The sequence below is a fragment of the Otolemur garnettii genome, unplaced genomic scaffold (genome assembly GCF_000181295.1).
Source record: "Otolemur garnettii isolate 467f Iridium unplaced genomic scaffold, OtoGar3 scaffold00155, whole genome shotgun sequence".
Classification (NCBI taxonomy): domain Eukaryota; kingdom Metazoa; phylum Chordata; class Mammalia; order Primates; family Galagidae; genus Otolemur; species Otolemur garnettii.
Window position 1 is genome coordinate 910,205 of NW_003852550.1, and position 20,914 is coordinate 931,118.

At 35.2% G+C, this 20,914-nt stretch overlaps 1 protein-coding gene across 1 annotated transcript in view; it reads right to left on the reverse strand.

Annotated features, from left to right (window-relative positions):
- The window catches only part of RBM41 (RNA binding motif protein 41), a 49,381-nt gene that overhangs the window by 15,289 nt on the left and 13,178 nt on the right, over positions 1-20,914 (reverse strand). The window contains exon 5 of the mRNA XM_003799723.3: positions 6,058-6,461. Coding sequence (XP_003799771.1) covers positions 6,058-6,461 — 404 coding nt within the window. The remainder of the gene's footprint in view (positions 1-6,057; positions 6,462-20,914) is intronic.

The window sequence follows — 20,914 nt, forward strand, 5'->3', positions numbered from 1 at the left end:
AAAAAAAAAAAAATCTCAAAAAAAAAAAAAAAAAAAAAAAAAAAAAACCTCTTCTCACTTTCATTTCCCTAGATCAGTTCCAAATTGACTAACCTATTTCCTGGGTGATTTTTTCGAGATTTATAACCTTGCCTGTGAAATTTGCTTGATTGAAAATTGAAGAAAAAGATCATGTTTTTCTGACAGAATTTCCTAATCTCAGTATCAAGGTCCCCTTGTACTGATAGCCTTATGTTAGCTGTTTCTCTGCCCGTCCTGTGTTCTTTAGTGTTTCAGAGTTTCTGTTTCACTTACAGCATTCTATCACATCACTTAGTAGCTTACTGTTTAATTTTCTGCATTCCTACTAGTCTGTTCTTTAAGAAAGCAAGAATCTTCTAACTGAAGTTTCTTAGATGCTTCAAATAAAGCACCTTTATTTTCAAATAAAGCTTGACATATGCAGGATCTCAATAACAAGATGCTAAAACAATGAAGAGTCTAGATTATCCCAATTTACCTCCATTCTAGCTACATCATGGATGCAAGATAGTGTATTTAGTATGACTTAGTAGATACTTCTTTCTTTCTAAATCTCTTTGAAAGTGTTGTTCTTATAATGATTGTAAAATTAAATCTGTTTTGTCTAGGGTTTTCCTTTCCCAATAGCTCAATAATTAGGGGGCTTTTCAATTTGCCAGATTTGACATTTGATAGGATTTTGTCTTCCATATTCAGAAAGGGAGGGCAACCTCAGCCACACTATTATCATTTTTAAAACTCCTGACTCTTATCTGAAGAAGTAAACTTATTCTAAAGGAATAAAATATTAACAGCTACTATAGTAGTTACAGTTTTGATCTTATGCATCTTAGCCTTAAAGTCATGCTTTACCAAACATAAATAAAGTAGTATCTCCTGGAGAGTGCAGTGGTGTGGTTCACCTGATGCCCTGTCCCACAAAGAGTAGTGATTGTGAATTATTTTATGGAGCTTCAGGATCAGAATATGATGTGGTTGGTAGTATTCCCATCTTTTGGGTTAAGATACTGAGTCTTAATGATGTGAAAAAACACTTTCTTGCTATGTGAGACTTGAAGTCATGGTTGTATAATATGATCTAGGTCTAATAAGATTATGTTAACAGACACCTCTGACATCATAATTGTATATGCAGTATATATATATAATTGTATATACATTTGCAGTTTCCTACAATAATGAGAAACCATGTGAAAACATTGCTAAGGTAGACTTTAAACACTGTTAGGACAGTATATTTTTGTACTCTTTATGTCTAACTTGGTGCCTCGTACACAATACATACTATAAAAATAGTAATTGTGTCAATGAATGAATGAGTTTATATAATAAGACAGAATGAATGAAGTTTCCCTACTGCAATCCTCACACATTGTAGAAGGTATCTGAAGTGCCTCTGATAGCATCATTTTGCAAGGTCAAAATGAATATAGCTTCCAGTCTGAAGCATATATGATGCTAGTTTAGTTCTCAAGAATTGATAGGATTTTCTTCCATAGGTAACAAATTAGCAAAGGCATCATTGTAAGGGAATACTATGACAAAGTCTCAATCTTTCAGTGTGCCTGTGTCATCACAAATGTCTCTCCAGATTTTGGTGTTGCAGTTATCTATGTGACTCTAATTTTCTGATATATCCAAGAAAAATCACTGATTTTTAGTTCATTCTGCTGGTTTTTTAAAAATTAAATCATAGCTGTGTACATTAATGCATTTATGGGGTATAGTGTACAACAGAGTGATGACTTCCAAGCACTTTACATATTTGAGCTAAAAACAGAAGCCTGCAACTAGATGTCATTCAAAATTCTGCCTATAATTTCACCCACATTGATACCTATACTTCTATTTTATTCACCTTCTCTACTGTGTTGTATTCTACTTTATGAACGTATCGTGCTTTATCTATTCTCCTGCTAACGAATATGGATATTGTTTAAAAACAATGCTACAACAAGCATCATCATAACATCTCTTAATGTGTATGTGCAAGAGTTTCTCTAGGATAGATAACCAAGGAATGAGACTGCTAAATTATACTGTACGAACATCTTCAATTTTACTATCTATTGCTATGATATTCTTTTTGTTTGTTTATTTTTTAGAGATGGGGTCTCACTCTGTTGCCCAGACTGGGATGCAATGGTGCAATCATGAGCTTACTATAGCCTCAAACTCCTGTGCCCAAGTGATCCTCCTGCCTTGGGCTCATGAGTAGCTGGAACTATGGGCACATGCTACCATGTCTGGCTAATTAAAAGACATTTTTTATAGAGATGGGGGGGGGTCTCACTATATTGCCCAGACTGGTCTCAAACTCTTAGACTCACGCAATCCTCCTACCTTGGCCTCCTAAAATGCTGGGACTACAGGTGTGAGCCACCATGCCCAGCCTGCCACAGTATTTTTGAAAGTGGCTGTACTTATTTACATTCCGCTTGATAGTTTATTAGTGTTCTTTTTGTTCCATATGTTCACCAATACTTGACATTGTTGGGCCTTTAAATACACACCAAAATCCTGAGAGTTAAATGGTATATGTTACTGTGGCTTTATGTTTCATTTCCTTGATTACTAATGAGATTTCTTAAGTTTATTGGCCATTCATGTTTTTTGCCTCTGTAAATTGCCTGTTTATATCTTTTGCCCATTTTTATTGGGTTGTTTGTGTTTTTCTTATTGATTTGTAGGGAAGGATTGCCTTAAGATGACTTAAAAAGCAAAAACCATTGAATGACATAATGATAATTTGTTAATATTGCAATGAAAGACTTCCTTCTGTTCAACAAAACATATCAGAAACAATGTTAAAAAGTAAGCCAACCACTGGGAGAAGATATTTGCTAAATAAATAGCAAGAATTTGTTTGCAGAATTTAAAAATAATTCCTATAAATAAGTATTAAAAAAAACAAGATCAAATAATGGGCAAAACAATGGAACAGGTAATTCACAGAGTGTTGCTAAATAGCCAATAAATGTATAAATAAATGCACAACCTCACCAGAAATCAGGACAATGAAAATTAAAACACTGATAAATCTTTTCAAAGCTATTATTCTGGCAACATAAAGAGCTCAATACACCAAAGTTTTGGCAAAAATATGAATGGAATCTCTTAATCCTGCTCATTAGAAGTTGAAGATATATATATCCTTTCTCAGTGATTCCATTTTGAGGTATATAACCCAGGACAGTGATTCTTAAAATGTCACTTTTAGACCAGCAGCATCACTATCTCTTAGGAACTTGCTGGAAATGCAAATTCTCAGGCCCCACTCCAGGTCTCTTGAGTCAAAACTTCGAGGAATAGAGCCCAACAATCTGTGTTGTAATAAGTCCTCCAGGTGATTCTGATGTACATTAACATTTGAGAACTATTACAACAGAGCAACACCTTCCTAATGTTTTTGCTGAGATGTACAGAAAGAACGGAATCCTATATTGTGGCCCATATATGTATCAATCACACACACAAACTCACACAGAATAAAGTCTTTAAGAAGCAGTAATTACCCTAACTGTATGGAATGTATTTTAGTATTTTCTCTTCTATTCAAGTTCATTTCATTGATTAAAAAAACTGCTGACTTTAATCTTCTGACTGTAACCTAAGTTTGAAAAACACTGTCCTAAAGCCAGTCACGGTGGCTCACGTCTGTAATCCTAACACTCTGGGAGGCCAAGGAGGGTGGACTGCTTGAGCTCAGGAGTTCAAGACCAGCCTGAGCAAGAGCAAGACCGCATCTACGCTAAAAATAGAAAAAATTGAGGCAAGAGGATTACTTGAGCTCAAGAACTTAAGGTTGCTGTAAGTTATACTACCATGGTACTTTAGTCAGGGCTTCAGAGTGAGACTTCGTCTCAAAATAAATAAATAAATAAATAAATAAATAAAAGGTGGCACCTGTAGCTCAGTGGGTAGGGCTCCAGCCACACACAATGAGGTTGGTGGGTTCAAACTTGGCCCAGGCCAGCTAAAACAACAATGATAACTGTAACAACAACAACAAAAAAAATAGCCAGCCGCTGTGGCAGGTGCCTGTAGTCCCAGCTACTTGGGAGGCTGAGGCAAGAGAATCGCTTAAGCCCAAGAGTTTGAGGTTGCTGTGAGCTGTGACACCATAGCACTCAAGGGTGACAGAGACTCTGCCTCACAAAAAAAGATAAAAAAGAAAAAGAAAAACACTGTCTTAGAGAAACTCTTGCATGTTTGCAGCAAGACATGTACAATAATATTTATTGCAGAATTATCTGTAATAGCAAAATAATGGAAAGGACAAATCTTCCAGTAAAATGGATAAATAAATATTGGTCTATTTTTTTACAATGGAAACCTATACAGTTCCTTATATTATTAGAAATAAATTTCAAAAATGTTTATGTATATTGAGTCAAAAAAAGCATGTAGAGTATACCCTTTATATAGTTTTAAAATGTGCAAAGTTCTATCTTTTTAATATAAAGCTATGTAGTAAAAATGTAAATCTGCATGGTTATGGTAAATAGTGAATTCAGGATAGTAGTTACATCTGAAAAGGAGAATGGGATTGTTGAGGGATAGATGTAAGTCTTCAGGTTACATTATCTATAATGCTGAATTTAAAAAATTAAACAAATGTGGAAACTATTAGGAATTGATAAAGATTGGTAAAGACTAGTTGAATACATAGGTATTTGCTAACATATTAATAACATTTGATAAAAAAAGTAAATAGTAAATAAAAATCAAGCTACTCTTGAATTAACAAGAATATATTAGAAATTCAATCATTCAAAGGAAACTATTTCAATATCTTTCATCTACAATGTTTTTTTTTTAAATTCAGATATAGTTAGAAACTATTTATTTTTTATTTATTTATTTTTTTTTTTTTTGAGACGGAGCCTCAAGCTATCCCCCTGGGTAGAGTGCCATGGCATCACGCTCACAGCAACCTCCAACTCCTAGGCTCAAGCAAGTCTCCTGCCTCAGCCTCCCACGTAGCTGGGACTACAGGCGCCCGCCACCACGCCTGGCCAATTTTTGGTTGCAGCCATCATTGTTGTTTGGCGGGCCCGGGCTGGGGATTCGAACCCGCCACCTTAGGTGTATGTGGCTGGCGCCTTAGCCGCTTGAGCCACAGGCGCCGAGCCGTTAGAAACTATTTAAATTAGACACAACAAAATATATGCTCCAAGGGCTTGTGTTGCCTCTTTGGGTGACATGGGAATAGATTTTTTCTTTTTTTTGCAGTTTTTTGCCGGGCCTGGGTTTGAACCTGCCACCTCCGGCATATGGGGCCAGCGCCCTACTCCTTTGAGCCACAGGCACTGTCCTATGGGAATAGAATTTTCCATTCCAGATGTAGTATGTAGCATGAATGTGAAATAATGATTTAATCAACAAAACAAGCATTATTTACATTACTCAGTTACATGTTTGCTGGTTTCTCAAAGCTTAGAGAACCCATGCTTTTACTTTGCTGCTTTGCTAATAGCAACTTAAATCATATGTCATATGGAAGCCAGGTAGAGCATTCTGAAGCAGAAACTCATGTGGTAATGGTAAACACTACTCACAATCAATTTATTTACTAATTCTAAAGGCACCATGGCTACCAGCTGTTCTAGTCCTAAAACTACTACTTGATTATTACTAGCCTAGGAAATTAGAGGTTACTTTTCCTTCAATTCAGGGCTTCTAGTAGGTATGAACTATAGTCTCATCGAGATTTCTTTAAAATTCTAAGGCAGTGGTTCTCAACCTGTGGGTCACAACCCCTTTGTAACAATGAAAATACATTGCAGCATTAGGAAGATTGAGAACCACTGTTCTAAGGGCACTTAGGATCTTCAAAAGCACAAAGAACATTATAGGAAATATGCTACTTATATAATATGCAGAGAAAGAATAGTCAAGGTCAAGGACAAACACAGTCACTGTGCCTATGTAATGATTCTTTGATACAATCAAAGCTACTTAAAAGTATTACTTTAGGTAGAAGTAAATAAAAGTAAAAACAACCCATGTTGTTTTTCTTGGTTTGGCCTATACCTTGTTTGGCTCCCCTGGATTATATGAAGAAAACATAGGAATTTTTCGGATCTCTTCCTTTGACAAACGATTTCTCTGGATCTCATCTTCTGGGACAAATTCTATTGGCTGCGTCAGCTTCTTAGGCCCAGTCCAACACTGCTCAGGTGAAAAATCAATAACTTTTGGCACATGGAGACTGGGACCTTTACCCTGTGCTGCCTGTTCTCCCTCGTCTTGGAGTAATGACGGGTTCTCAGCTGTGCCACTATCACTCACTGATGTAGCTGAGACCAGTGAGTGGGAAGCAAAGGGTTCACCTCTCATAAGTTGGAACTCTTCAGGACGTTTTTTCATTATCATCTCTTGGTAAAAACTTTCCAGGTTGTTCATGGGATCACCTTTGTTCTTCTTTGGGGGTTCATCTAGATCAAGACAAAGAGATAGGGAAGTTCTACAACTCCTACCAATACAACCTTTGACAAATTAATAAAAATTAAATCCTAGATCTCAGATACAGAAACTCTGCTGGGAGAAGTCTGTATAGCCTGTGACAAATGACAATAGTACTATGTATATAGCTATTTTATTATAGTGCATCTCAAGTAAGGCCAGAACTATGGTGAGGCAAGTGAGGCACCTAGGACTCTCAGTATATGCACCTCTACCTGATAAGAATTTTTTAAAAATATAATCAGTATAGAATTATCATACTTCACAAACTTAATAATTCCTTAGTATCATCTAATACCAATGTATTCAAATTATCCTGATTAACTCAAAGATTGTTTTTTACATTTGGTTATTCAATTCAGAATCTAACCAGCCTTTGGTTATTCTATCTCTTGAGACTTTTTTATTTTAAATAGTGCTTCTTCTCTCCCACTTCTCTAGCTCATTCCCCCCGCCCATACACTGATTTGTTAGAGAAGCTACATTGTTCTATGAACAAATGAATTTGATGAATTGTTTCCTAATGAGAGTTGTTTAACTTGTTTCTTTAGCCCCTCTACTTCTTGGCAGTGAAATCTAGAACTATGGTATCTAATATAGTAGCCACTGGTCATGTGTGTCCATTTACATTAATTTTAAAATATCAGTTCCTCAGCCAAACTTGTCATATTTCAAGTACTCAATAGCTACATGTGGCTAGTGGATACCATATTGGACAGAGAAAAACTACATCGTTGTCAAACATTACACTGGACAGTGCTGATCTAGAGGTTTGATTAGATAGAAATTCAAAATTTTAGGCAAGAATCCTTTATACATAGATGTGTATTTTTTTACCACATCGTGTCATAAGGCTTATAAATGTTTGGTGGTCCTATTTTTATTGATGCTGATATTTGTCAGTGGAGTCAGGTGGTGTTAGTTTCATCCCTCCATTATTAAGCGCTCCCATTCACCTTTCACCAAATGAGTTTTATATCCACTGTTGACCATTGCCTAGATCTATTAAATTTTAAGAGGTCTAAAATGAGGTTTTCCTAATTCTGTTATTCCTTATTTCTTATTGGAATTCTATAATAAACTTACCGTCATCAACAATTTGGTTTTCTGGTTTTTTTTTTTTGAGACAGAGCCTCAAGCTGTCCACTTGGGTAGAGTGCTGTGACATCACAGCTCACAGCAACCTCCAACTCCTGGGGTCAAGCAAGTCTCCTGCCTCAGCCTCCCAAGTAGCTGGGACCACAGGCGCCCGCCACAATGCCCAGCTATTTTTTTGGTTGCAGCCATCATTGTTGTTTTGGCGGGCCCAGGCTAGATTTGAACCCGCCACCGTAGGTGTATGTGGCTAGCGCCTTAGCCACTTGAGCCACAGGCGCTGAGCCAACAATTTGGTTTTCTAAAATGCAGTTCATACAGGAAAAGGAGGATAAATGCTTGGTTCTTTCCATTATCCACCAATTATGAGAGTAATAAGTTGGTTCCTTAGAAATGTCCAATGGTGATGAAATATTTTCATATATTTCATGGGTATCAAGTAACTATGGTCTGTATTTTTTAGTGGTTAGATTATCCTACTTAGGACTTTCAAATTGGCTCCTGTATTGCTTCCTGGTTTTCTGGCACAGCAAGATATCCCAAGCTCATCTTGAGATGACCCTTCCTAATCCAAACATGGAATATTTCTCCAAAGACCCCTGGTTTCTTTTAGTGGGAAATGGTATTTAGAAACTACAGTGTGTTGCTAGGTGTGCTCATTGCTATCAAGTTGTTGCTTCTAGGCCTTTTCAGTGGACAAAGCTAGGACATTTTTTTAAGAGAAAAATAATCATGAGTTCATATTGGTATTTCCAATTCACATTTAAGATCACAAGGTTTTTACCTAAACTCCTTGATTTTGGACTTAACATTAGCAAAAATATTTATTAGCTTCTTCTTATAATATACTTACAGAATTTATAAATGTCAATAATAATACTACTATGACTACCAATAATGAAACTACTAAATACAGTCTTAAATTTCTTTGCAGTTACTTTTGCTCTTAGATTATACTTCATTAGAAACACATAAATGTTGTTTTAAATTCACTATAAGTAATTCTTTTCTCTATGTGATTATGCTGCCAACTTTACATATCATTAAGTTTATTTACTACACAGTTTTTGAATTTTAGGGTTGATTTTTTTTTACATTTTTGATTAAAATTTTAAATTATGCAAAACATTTACATGGATCTAAAGTGAAAATTGCTATACAGTGCTGTCACCAGAGTCTCACTTTAATCTCTCCTTCATCCCCTTCCCTTCTTTCCCATAAATAATAATTTTTAAAATTATTTTGGCATATGGTTTTATTGTTTCTTTTTTGAAAATATAAGAAAATAGACATGCACACACATACACGCACACAAAATTCATCAGTTATACCCTTCTCCTATGTAAAAAATAACTTATTATAAACGTTGTTCTACAACTTACTGTTTTGCATTTAACAATATATCCTGGAGATAATTCCGTACCAATATGTAGAGCTCTTCTTGTTCCTTCTTATATCTGCAAAGTACTCCATTGTGTGGAGGTACCATAGTTTATTCAACTATTTCCCCACTGATACACACTGGTCTTGTATCCAGTTTTATGTTGTTATGAATAATATCCTCACAGACAGCCTTGTGCATACAGGATTTGGTATTTTTTCCAGTATATCTCTGAGACACATTCTAAGAAGTGGAATTGCTGAGACAAAGGGCACATGTATATGCAATTTTCTATATATAGTTAAATTTCACTCTGTAGGAGTTGTGCTATTCTGTATTTCCACCAGCAAGGCATAGCAGTAGTGATGAAAGTACTTCTTAAGATACAAAAAGCCCTAACCATTAAGGAAAAGATTGATAAATTCAACTACATTAAAATTAAAAACTTCTATTCATTAAAATGTTATAAAGAGACGGAAAAGAAAAGCCACAGAATAGGAAAATATATTTGCTACACAAAGAACTATTAGGGAACTTAAATCTAGAATACATAAATAACTCCTACAAATTAATAAGAGAAAGATGGACAACCATTAGGAAAATAGGCAAAATATTAAGGGAATGTCTCACAAAAGAAACACATATAGCTAATAAATATATGCACATTAGAAGTCAGGGAAATGCAATTTAGGGAGGGAATGAGATACTTATAAGAAAACTGACATATTGGCAAACACTAAAAAGAATGCTAACACCACAAGTCAATGAGATTGAATAGCAACTGGTATACTCATGTATTGCTGGCGGGCAAGCCACAGTTCAAGTCAGTATGCCATTATCTATTAATGGTGAATATATGTTCAACACATAACCTATCAATTCTATTCCCACCTTAGAAAAATGTGGGCATATGTGCACTAGTACACAGTAAGAATTCTCAGATCAGTGTTATATATAATTACCCCAAACTAGCAGAAATACCAATGTTTAAGAAAAATTATAAAATTATTTTTACGTTTCTATAATGAAATACTATAACCCAATGAAGGTGATCAAATTTCAGTTATATATGATCAAGTGGATGAATATACTAATGTATACACTCAAAAATATTTATTCAGTGACTATTTTGAGCCAGACATTATTCTGGACTCTTGGGATACATCAATAAATAAAGAGCTGTACCATTATGGAACTAAGTAAACTATATGGTATGTTAGAAGGTTCTGAATGCTATGAAAAAGAAAAAAATGCAGTAAGGTTAAGATTGAAAAAGCTATGGAGTGGTAGTAATGGTGGTTACAAATTTAACGTTGGTCTGGGTAGTTCTCATTGAGAAGGTGACATTTAAGTGAAGACATGAAGAAAGTTAAAGCATCTATCACGCTAACATTAGAGTGAGGCCCCAAGGTGAGAGTATGTTTCAAAAAACTTAACAAGACTGAAATCATACAAAGTACATTCTTTATGATGGATTTAATTAGTGATCCACTATTGTAAGAGATATAGGAAAACACAAATATTTGGAAATTAAACAACACACTTCTGCATAACTCATGGGTCAAAGAACTCACAAAGGAAATTTTAAAACATTTTGATCTAGATGAAAATGAAAACCCAACATATCAGAATTTGTGGATGCAGCTAAAACAATGCTGCATCAATATGACAGAAATCTATAGCTTTAAATGCTATAGATTTAAATGTTTCAGAAAAGAAGAATAGCTTCAAATTTGTAACCTGAGCTTCCAAGTTAGGAAACTAGAAACAGAATAAACTAAACACAAATCAAGCAACCAAAAGAAAATAATGAAGATTAAGAAATAAATCAATATAATGGAAAACTGAGAAAATCAATGAAACCAAAAGCCAGTTCTTTGAAAAGTTCAACCAAATGACAAACCCTTAGCTAGAATGATGAAGAAAATGATAGAGAAGACACAAATGACTAAAATCAAGAATTAAAGAAGAAACGTCACTAGTGACCCGACAGAAGTAAAAAACAATTATGCAGGAATATTAAGACTAAGTTTAGGGCAACAAGTTAGAAAACTTATATGAATGAACAAATTGATAGATATAACTTATGAATGCGGACTCAAGAAAGAGAAAAGACGAATAAACCTATAAAACAAGTAAAGAGGCTGAATTAGTAATTAACAAACTACCCTCAAAGAAAAGCCCAGGTCCAGATAGCTTCTTCATTGGTGAATTCTATCAAACACTTAAAGAAATAATATACATCTTGCACACTTTCAGAAAATAGAGGAGGAGAGAATACTTTCTAATTCATTCTATGATGTCAGTATTACACTGATACCAAGGCTAAACAAAGATATCACAAGAAAACCAAGGACCAATATCCTTCGTGAACATAGATACAAAAATACTTAATAAAATATTAGCCAGCTTAATCCAGTAACATACAAAATGATTATACACATATAAGTAGGATTTATCCTAGGAATGAAAGATTAGTGTATCATCTAAAACTCAATTAATACAATATACTATATATATATATATGTATGTATGTATATATATATTTTGAGACAGAGTCTCAAGCTGTTGCCCTGGGTAGAGTGATGGGGCATCATAGCTCACAGCAACCTCCAAGTAGGTCTCAAGAGATCCTCTTGTCTCAGTTTTTCTATTTTTAGTAGAGACAGGGTCTCGCTTTTGCTCAGACTGGTCTCGAACTCGTGAGCTCAAGCAATCCAACTGCCTCGGCCTCCCAGGGCGCTAAGATTTCAGGTGTTAGCCACCGCGCCCAGCCAATATATCATATTAATAGATGAAACTTTAAACCAGATGATCACAACAGTAGGTACAGAAAACACATTAAACAAAATCTAACATCCATTCATAATAATAATAATAAAACCTCAGTTAGCTGGCAAGAGAAGGGAATATCTTCAGTCTTCCTGTGTTAAGCTGAATAATGCCTCCCCAAAGATATCTACATCCTAACCCTTGAAATCTGTGAAAATGTTAAGTTATGTATCAATAACAAAAGGTAATCTTCAATGTAATTAATTTAAAAGGTTTTGAGATAGGGAGATTATCCTGGATTATGCAGTGGGGCCAATGTAATCACAAGAGTCATAAGAAGGAAGCATTAAGATCAGATAGGAGATGTGATGATGGATGTAGAGGTTGGTGTAAGTGGAGGAAAGACCCATGGCAAGAAATGTAGATGGTCAGAGACTCTAGAAGGAACATAGCCCTGCCTATATCTTGATTGTAGGACTTCTAACCTGTAGAACTACAGAAAGACATTTATATTGTTTTAAGCCACTAAATTTATGGTGGCTTAGGCTGGTCTCAAAATCCTGAGCTCAAGGGATGCTTCCACCTTGGCCTCCCAGAGTGTTAGGATTACAAGTAGAAGCCACTATGCCTGGTTATATCACCTACAGGAAAGTAATATACTGCCAAAGAGCATGTACAGAAAATTTTAAACTAAGATCATACTTAATGGTTAAAAATTGACTGCTTTCCCCATAAGGCTGGGAACAAGGCAAGGGTGCTAGCTTTTACTCCTTCCATTCAACATTGTACTGACTGTTATAGACAGAACAAAGAAACAAAAATAATAATAATAATGGCATCAAGGTTGGAAAGGAAAAATTAAAACTGTATTTATTCACAAAAAACATGATTATTTATGTAAGAAATTCTAATGTATCCATAATAAAACTATTAGAACTAATAGTTTAGTCACATGATATAAAATCAATATACAAAAATTAACTATATTTCTACATACTTGCATGTAACAACCAAAAAAAATATGAAAACAATTTTATTCACAAGAGCATTAAAACCAATAAAATGCTTAGAAATAAATTCAATAAAAGAAGCACAGGTGGAGGGAGAGTAGTTGGCGGCACCACACCTATGGTGCATCTTACAAGGGTACAGGTGAAATTTACTAGGTGTAGAATATAAATGTCTTAACACAATAACTAAGAAAATGCCGCAAAGGCTATGTTGACCAGTTTGATGAAAGCATTTCAAATTGTATGTAAAACCAGCACATTGTACCCCATGACTGCATTAATGTACACACCTATGATTTAATTTAAAAAGCACAGAATTTAGTTTAATAAAAGAACTATAACTAAAAACTATAAAACAATGCTGAGATAAGTTTTAAAAGATCTAAATAAAGAGACATTCCATGTTCATTGATTACAAGATTCATTTTTAAAATGCAATATTCCTGGCTAAGGTGCCAGCCACGTACACCTAAGGTGGCGGGTTCGAATCCCCAGCCCGGACCCGCCAAACAACAACGGCTGCAACAAAAAATAGCCGGGCGTTGTGGCGGGCGCCCGTGGTCCCAGCTACTTGGGAGGCGGAGGCAGGAGACTCACTTGAGCCCAGGAGTTGGAGGTTGCTGTGAGCTGTAATGCCACGGCACTCTACCCAGGGGGACAGCTTGAGGCTCTGTCTCAAAAAAAAAAAAAAAAAGCAATATTCCCCAAATTGAATTATAGATTCAAGTCAATTCATAATATTTTATTAAGTATTTTTATATCTATCTTCATGCAGGATATTGGTTTATGGTTTTCTTATGATATGTTTGTAATTAAGTTACTAGATTTTGAGATAGATTATCCTGGATTATGCAGTGGCGCTAATGTAATCATAAGATGTTTTTTCTTTTTTAGGTAGAAAATTAGATAAACTGCTGCTAAAATTTATGTGGCAATACAAAGGAACTAGAATAGAAAAAGTGATTTTAAAAAAAGAGAAATAGGTAGGGTGTGGTAGCTCATGCCTATAATCCTGCATTCTGGGAGGCCAAGACGGGAGGATCAGGATCTCTTGAGCTCAGGAGTTTGAGACCACCCTGAGCCAAGACCAAGACCCTGTCTCTACCAAAAACGGAAAAATTAGCCAGGTGTTGTGGCAGACCCCTGTGGTCCCAGCTACTCTGGAGGCTGAGGCAGGAGGATCACCTGAACCCAGGAATTTTAGGTTTCTCTGAGGTAGGCTGATGCCATGGCACTCTAGCCTAGGCAATGGAATGAGACTCTGTTTCAACAACAAAGGGAGAGAGAGAGTCATTACAATACCCGATTTCTAAACTTACTGTAAGGAGATTTAGTGCATAAGCATTGTCATATAGATTAATAATAGAACCAAGTTGAGTGTCCAGAAATATATCCTTACATTTATGGTCAATTGATTTTTCCACAAAGGTGCCAAGACAATGTGAAAAATAATAGCCTTTATAACACACAGTGCTGGAACAATTGATCCACATAACAAAAATATGAACTTGGCCCCTTTACCGCACACATAAAAATTAACTCAAATGCATACTAGCTCTAAATGTAAAAGCAAAGACTATAAATATTCTAGGAAAAAAAATAGGAGAATATCTTTCTGACTGTTAGTTAACAAAGATTTCTTAAATATGATACCACAAGCAAAAGTCATAAAAGAATAAAATGTTATACTACCTGAAAGAAGCTAGATTCAAAAAAATCACATATTGTAAAAGTCCATTTATATGAAATATATAGAAAAGACAAATTTATAGAGACAGAGGCTTGGAATATATATGGGAGTCATATACTGCAAATATGTACAAGGGAATTTTGCCAGGTGACGGAAATGTCCTAAAATTGGATTGTGTATTTTCATTTCACAATTCTATAAATGTAGTAAAAATCACTGACTTGAATACTTTACAATAGGTGAATTTTATCATATGTAAATTATATACCTTAATAAAGATGTTTAAAAATAAACTATTCAGGCTCACAAAATGTGAGAAGGAATAGAAGACAGAAAATGCACGGAAAGACATTGAAGGAAAGATCAAGGAAAGATATCATGTTCACAATTGACGATTTGGAGGCTCATATTATAAATAGGTCAATTCACTTCAATTGATTTCAACACTCAACAGGATCCCAATCAAAATCATATAAAGAAAGGTATGTGTGCGTGTGTAACTTGATAAACTGCTTTTAAAATTTACATGGAAAGGAAAAGTATTAAAAGTAGATTAAAATGCTTTTAAAGAAAAACAAGGTAGAAGGATTTATTTTGCTGTACCAGGTATCAAAACATTATAAAACTTAGAGTGCATGATATTGATTCTAGAATAGCCAAAAAGACCAAAGGAACTAAAGAGAAAGTCCAGAATAACATCCATCCATATACAAACAGATATATAAGAGAGGTAGCAATACAGTTAACAGTGCAGGGACATTTTTGGGTATTTGGTATTTAAATAAAGAGCTATCTACATGAGAGGAAAAAGAAAGTGAAACCCTTATTTATACCATATACATAAATCAATTCCAGGTACATTAAAAACTTAAACATGGAAGACAAAAAAAAATTAAGTTTTTAGAATAATGAACAATATATTCTTGCACTCACAGTAGGGAAAGATCTATTAACAAAAACACAAAAGGCACTAAGTATAAAGGAAAAATTAATAAATTTTATTACATAAAAATGAAGAACTTTTGTTCATCAAAAGAGGCCATAGGCTATGAAATGATAAATTACAGATGGAGAGGAACATTTTTCAATACATATAACCAACAAAGAACAAGCATCTGCAATAATAAAAACACTTTTATAAATTTATAAGAAAATACACCTAAAATTAGTTAAGAAAATTGGAGCTAGAATATTCAGGATGTATAACTGAAACAGTTTCCTGGCTCCCCGCTCCCTGTAGGAAGGTGGTACTGTAATCACTGAGATCTGCTATATCTTAAGGCTTTGGGGCTGATACATACCTTTAGTGATCTCTGAACCAAGGGTACATCTGGACAAAGATACAGATGGAAAGACATTCAGGCAGTCCATAGGTATTTTCACGTTTGCTAAACGGTCAAAAGAATTGAATAGCCATTTCACAAAGGAGACTGTCCAAATGGTCAATAAATGAGTCAGAAGGTATCAAACATCATTAGCTATCAAGAAAAAGAAGTTAAGACCACAACAAAACAAACAAACAATACAAGTTTGGACTCCCGAAAGATATCCACATCCTAAAAGACAGACAGACAGACAGATATACACACATACCTACACACATATACACACACAAAGGCAGGAGAACTGTTCTAAAGCAAACCAAATGCAATGTGTGATCCCTGATTGTATCTTGTATTTAAAATCGAGAAATCTGATTATAAACTGCATATTAGATAATATTACAGTAACACACGTTAAATTTCTTCAGAGTGACCACAATACAGTGATTATATAGAAGAATGTCCTTGTTCTCAGGAGAAACATTATCAGATATTTAGGAGCAAAATCTGTCTGAAATTTATTTCAAATAGTTTAGCAATAAACAAACTACATCCACACAGCTCATACAGAGGGAAGGGGAGGTAAAGTGAATATGGCAAGATGTCAATAGCTGGTGAATGTATATGAAGGGTGAGAGTGTATATATATTCTTTCAATTTTTCTCTATATTTGAAATTTTTCAAAAAAAAAAAGTTAAAGAAAATAAGACTTTACTGGCCGAAAAATAAAAAGTAACATAAGTAAATGTTAACTATTAATAAAGGAAAAAAGGAACAGAATAAAATTCAAGTAAAAACTCATTAGATTGGAGTTTGGCAATATCTATTGTGGATGTGGAGCAACCTTAACATTCCTACCTGACTGGAAGACTTTTAATTCGGGGAAATACCTTCAGAAATTAGTTAATATCTATTAAAGTTGAAGGTATGAGAACTCTTCACCCCTCAATTCCATGCCTAGATATGGAGCCCAAGAAACTCCTGCACGTATGTTCCAGGATACATGAACAGGAATGATCACAGTAGCAGGACTGATACTTATAGCCCCCCAAATGAGAATAACCCAAATATCTTGACAACAGAATGGATAAATAAACTGTGGTATGTTCATATAAAGGTATACTATGCTTCAATGAAAATTAATGTATTATGGCTATACATAGCAATATGCATAAATCTCACAAATAATGTTAAGTAGAAAAGAAAGATCCGATAGACTATATACAGTACAATTCATTGATTATTATGCAAAACTAAACACTGCCTAGTGCTGCGTGTAGGGGTAGTATAAATATAAAGAAAACCAAGGAAATTATTATCTTAAGTGAGGTAGTGGTTAGTTATATCTGGTGGGGAAAGGGCTGTGATTTGTGAGGGGCTTTTGGAGTATCAGTAAAATGCTGTTTCGTAATCTGATTAAACATGTTTTAAGCACTGTTTGGCATGATCCATCTCATTATAAAAGAAAAATGCACCCAATGGGTACAATTAATGGGTATGTGGCACACTTCTGGGTGAAGGACACAACTACAATTTGGACTTTAACCTTACAAATGCAAGCTATGTAACCTACTCATACGTATCCTCATGTTAATCTGAAATCAAAACATTTATATTTTAATTAATTATAAATTTATAAGAAGTTACAAAAATAATAATAGAGGTCCTTTATAAACTCTACCTTGTTTCCCTAGTGGTAATGTCTTCTGAAAGTACAGTATAATATGAAAACCAAGAAACTGACGTTGGTACAAAAGAAATACAGCATGCAAAAAAAGTGAACGAAGGGTGAGGAAGTGGCAATAAGGAAATGTACTGAGTTGAACAGTATACCCCCCTGCCAAGATTCATGCCTACCCAGAGCCTCAGAATATGAGAATATGACCTTATGCAGAAATAGGGTCTTTGCAGATATAATCAGTTAAGATGAGGTAATAGATTAGGGTGGGCTCTATGACCAATGATTGGTATCCTTGTAAGAAGGTCATGTGAAAATATGGATACACAGTCACACGGAGAGAATGCCATGTGATGATGGAGGTGGCGATTAGAATGATGTATATATAAGACAGAGGCTGCTGGGAAACATCAGAAGCTAGGAGACAGGCATGGAACAGATTCTCCCTCATGGCTGCCAAAAAGAGTCAACCTTACCAACACCTTGATTTTGTACTTCTAGCATCTATAACTGAGAGGCTAAATTTCTCTTCTTTTAAGCCACTCTGTGGTACTTTGTTATGGCAACCCTAGGAAACTAATACAGATTTTGGTACCAGAAAGTAGGATGCTGCTATAACAAATACCTAAAAATGTGGAATGTAGAATTGGGGGCAGCGCCTGTGGCTCAAGGAGTAGGGCACTGGCCCCATATGCTGGAGGTGGTGGGTTCCAACCCAGCCCCAGCCAAAAACTACAAAAAAATAAAATAAAAATGTGGAATTGGCTTCGGAATTGAGTAATGAGTAGATGCTGGAAGAATTTTGAGGTGTTTGATAGTAAAAGCCTACATTGCCTTGAAGAGACTGTTGGTAGAAATATGAATGTTAAAGGTGATTCTGCTGAGGGCTTAGATGGAAGTGAACCTGAAAGTACAGAAAGCTCCTGTCATCTTAAAGAACACACACACACACACACACACACACACACACCCCTCACCATGAATAAAATGTTGCTAGAGATCTGAATGTTAAAATGCTTTTGGTGAGGCCATAGAAGGAAATGCAAATGGTATTGGATAGTGGAGGAAAGGTAATCTTTGTTAGAAAGTGGCAGAAACTTGGTGCTAAATTGAGTTTTGCCATTGGGTGAAAAGTCCTTAAAAGTGCTAACCTGGGATATTTAGCTGAGATTTTGAAGCAAAATGTGGAATATACAGGCTGGTTTCTTTTTGATACTTATAATAAAGTGAGAGAGAGAAGAGGTAAACTGAGGAAGAAACTGCTAAGAAAAAAGAAAACATCACTTAATGAGCAGGAAAATTCTTAGCCTATCCAGATAGTATGCTCTGGAAACAGGGCCAAAGGTATAGCGGGACAAATTTTCACAAAAAGATTCAGTGTGTGACTCATGGATCCAATCAGCCATCTCAGCAGATGCCAGGAACAGAGATGGTGTTACCTAGGAAAAATCTATAGAGAACCCTCATATATAATGGTGTGGCTCTCTTGACATATATGAGACTGACAAAGTTTTTGAGGATTTTATACCTAAAGACAGAGTGCCAGCTAGTGTGAAAGAGATAGGGAAAGGACAGAATGAAGAAAAGATGACTGCAAGAGCAGAGCCTCAGATTCAGAAGCCACAGAGAACAGGGATGCGGGTGCCCAGGTGGGCCCAGAGTACAGAACACTGAGCTCAGAATATTACTTGCAGGCCTTTTAAATCAACAGAATTTTCATTGCTCGGCTACAAACTTACTTTAGACCAGTATCCCTTTATTCCTTCTTTTTTGCCCTTTCAGAATAGGAACGTCTTTCCTATGCCTGTCCCACTACCGTACATTAGAAGCAGATAACTATAGGTCTCTGGATGGAGAGGAACGTTGCCCCAGAATGGACCATATCCAGAATCTCACCTATACATGATTTAGAAGATTTAGATAGATAATGACATTTAGAATTTTTTTGAGCTGACATTTACATTTACATGAAATTTGGGACTGATACTTGATGCTGGAATGGGTTAAGACTTTTAGGGATGTTGTGATGAGATGAATGTATTTTGCATGTGGACAGATGTGAATTTTTGGAGTCCAGAGGGTGCACTACCCTGGGTTGGATAGTATATCTCTAAAATTCATGTTCATCTGGAGCTTCAGACTGTGAACTTCTGTGGAAATATGGTCTTCACAGATGTAGTTAAATTAAGGTGAAGTAATGCTTGATGAGTGTGGGCTATAAATCCAAGGACTAGTACCCTTAGAAGAAAGCAATGTGAAGTGAGATACAGACACACAGTGAAACTGCCATGTGATGATAAAGGTAGAGATTGGACTAATGCATCGATAAGCCAAAGAGCACCAAGAACTGACATAATATACCTCTAGGAAGGACAAACTAAAACTATTGCTAACCCCAACAATATAAATAAATCTCAAAAACATTATGTTGAGTTAAAAAAATTACACAAAAATATATATACTGTATGTTCCAGTAATATGAAGTTCTAGAACAGGAAAAACTAATGTATGGTAGAAAAAAAATCAAAATACTAGTTTCCTCTGGAAGGGTTGGGGAAATTACTGGAAGGAAGTATGATAGAACTTTCTGGAGTGATGGTAATCTTCCATGTTTATAGGCGTTAGGTTGCATAGCAGTGTACACTAGAGATGGTCCGATGACTGTGTGTATCTATTCTCAACTTCATGTTCCATGATGGTACATTAGCCCCTTGAAATTAGACACAATGGTAATATGTATGTCATGAAAACTGGGAAATGCTACACATCATTGCTGTAGAGCTGGCTGTTGAACATTTACCAGTATATCACTATACAGATTGGTACTTTGTTCAAAAGTCAGCAAATGAACACTTAAAATTTATGCTTTTAATTAGATCCAAAGTTTACAGCCAAAGAAAAAATGTAAATAAATATATAACTGTAGCTAACAATATTCATGCTGAAGTATTTGAGGGGGTGTGCATTTACATCACCAATTTTCTAAAATAAGATGGATTGATAGGTGAATGGAGGAATAGATAAGATATTTAATAACATAGTAATGGTAGAATCTAAATGGTAATATAATGGTTGAGATAAAATTCCTTCAACTTTTCTCCATGTTTGAAAATTTTCATTGAAAACAAAGAGCGAAAAAAATTTCCTACTTGAACATCAAAAAATATTTAATACTATCTTTTTCATGGCTTAAATTTTTACATTTCATTTTTAAAATTAACTGCTACTATTATGGTATATAGTAGAGAAAGAAGATCTAAATGTGTTGATTGCTCAGGTTATTAAACAATTGAAGGGTATTTTTCTTTTTTCTTTTTTTTGAGATAGAGTCTTACTCTGTTGCTCTGGATAGAGTGCTGTGGAGTCCTAGCTCACAACAACCTTAAACTCTTGGGCTCAAGAGATCCTCTTGCCTCAGTCTCCTGAGTAGCTGGAATTGAAGATTCCCACCACAACATCTGGCTAGTTTTTTTTTTT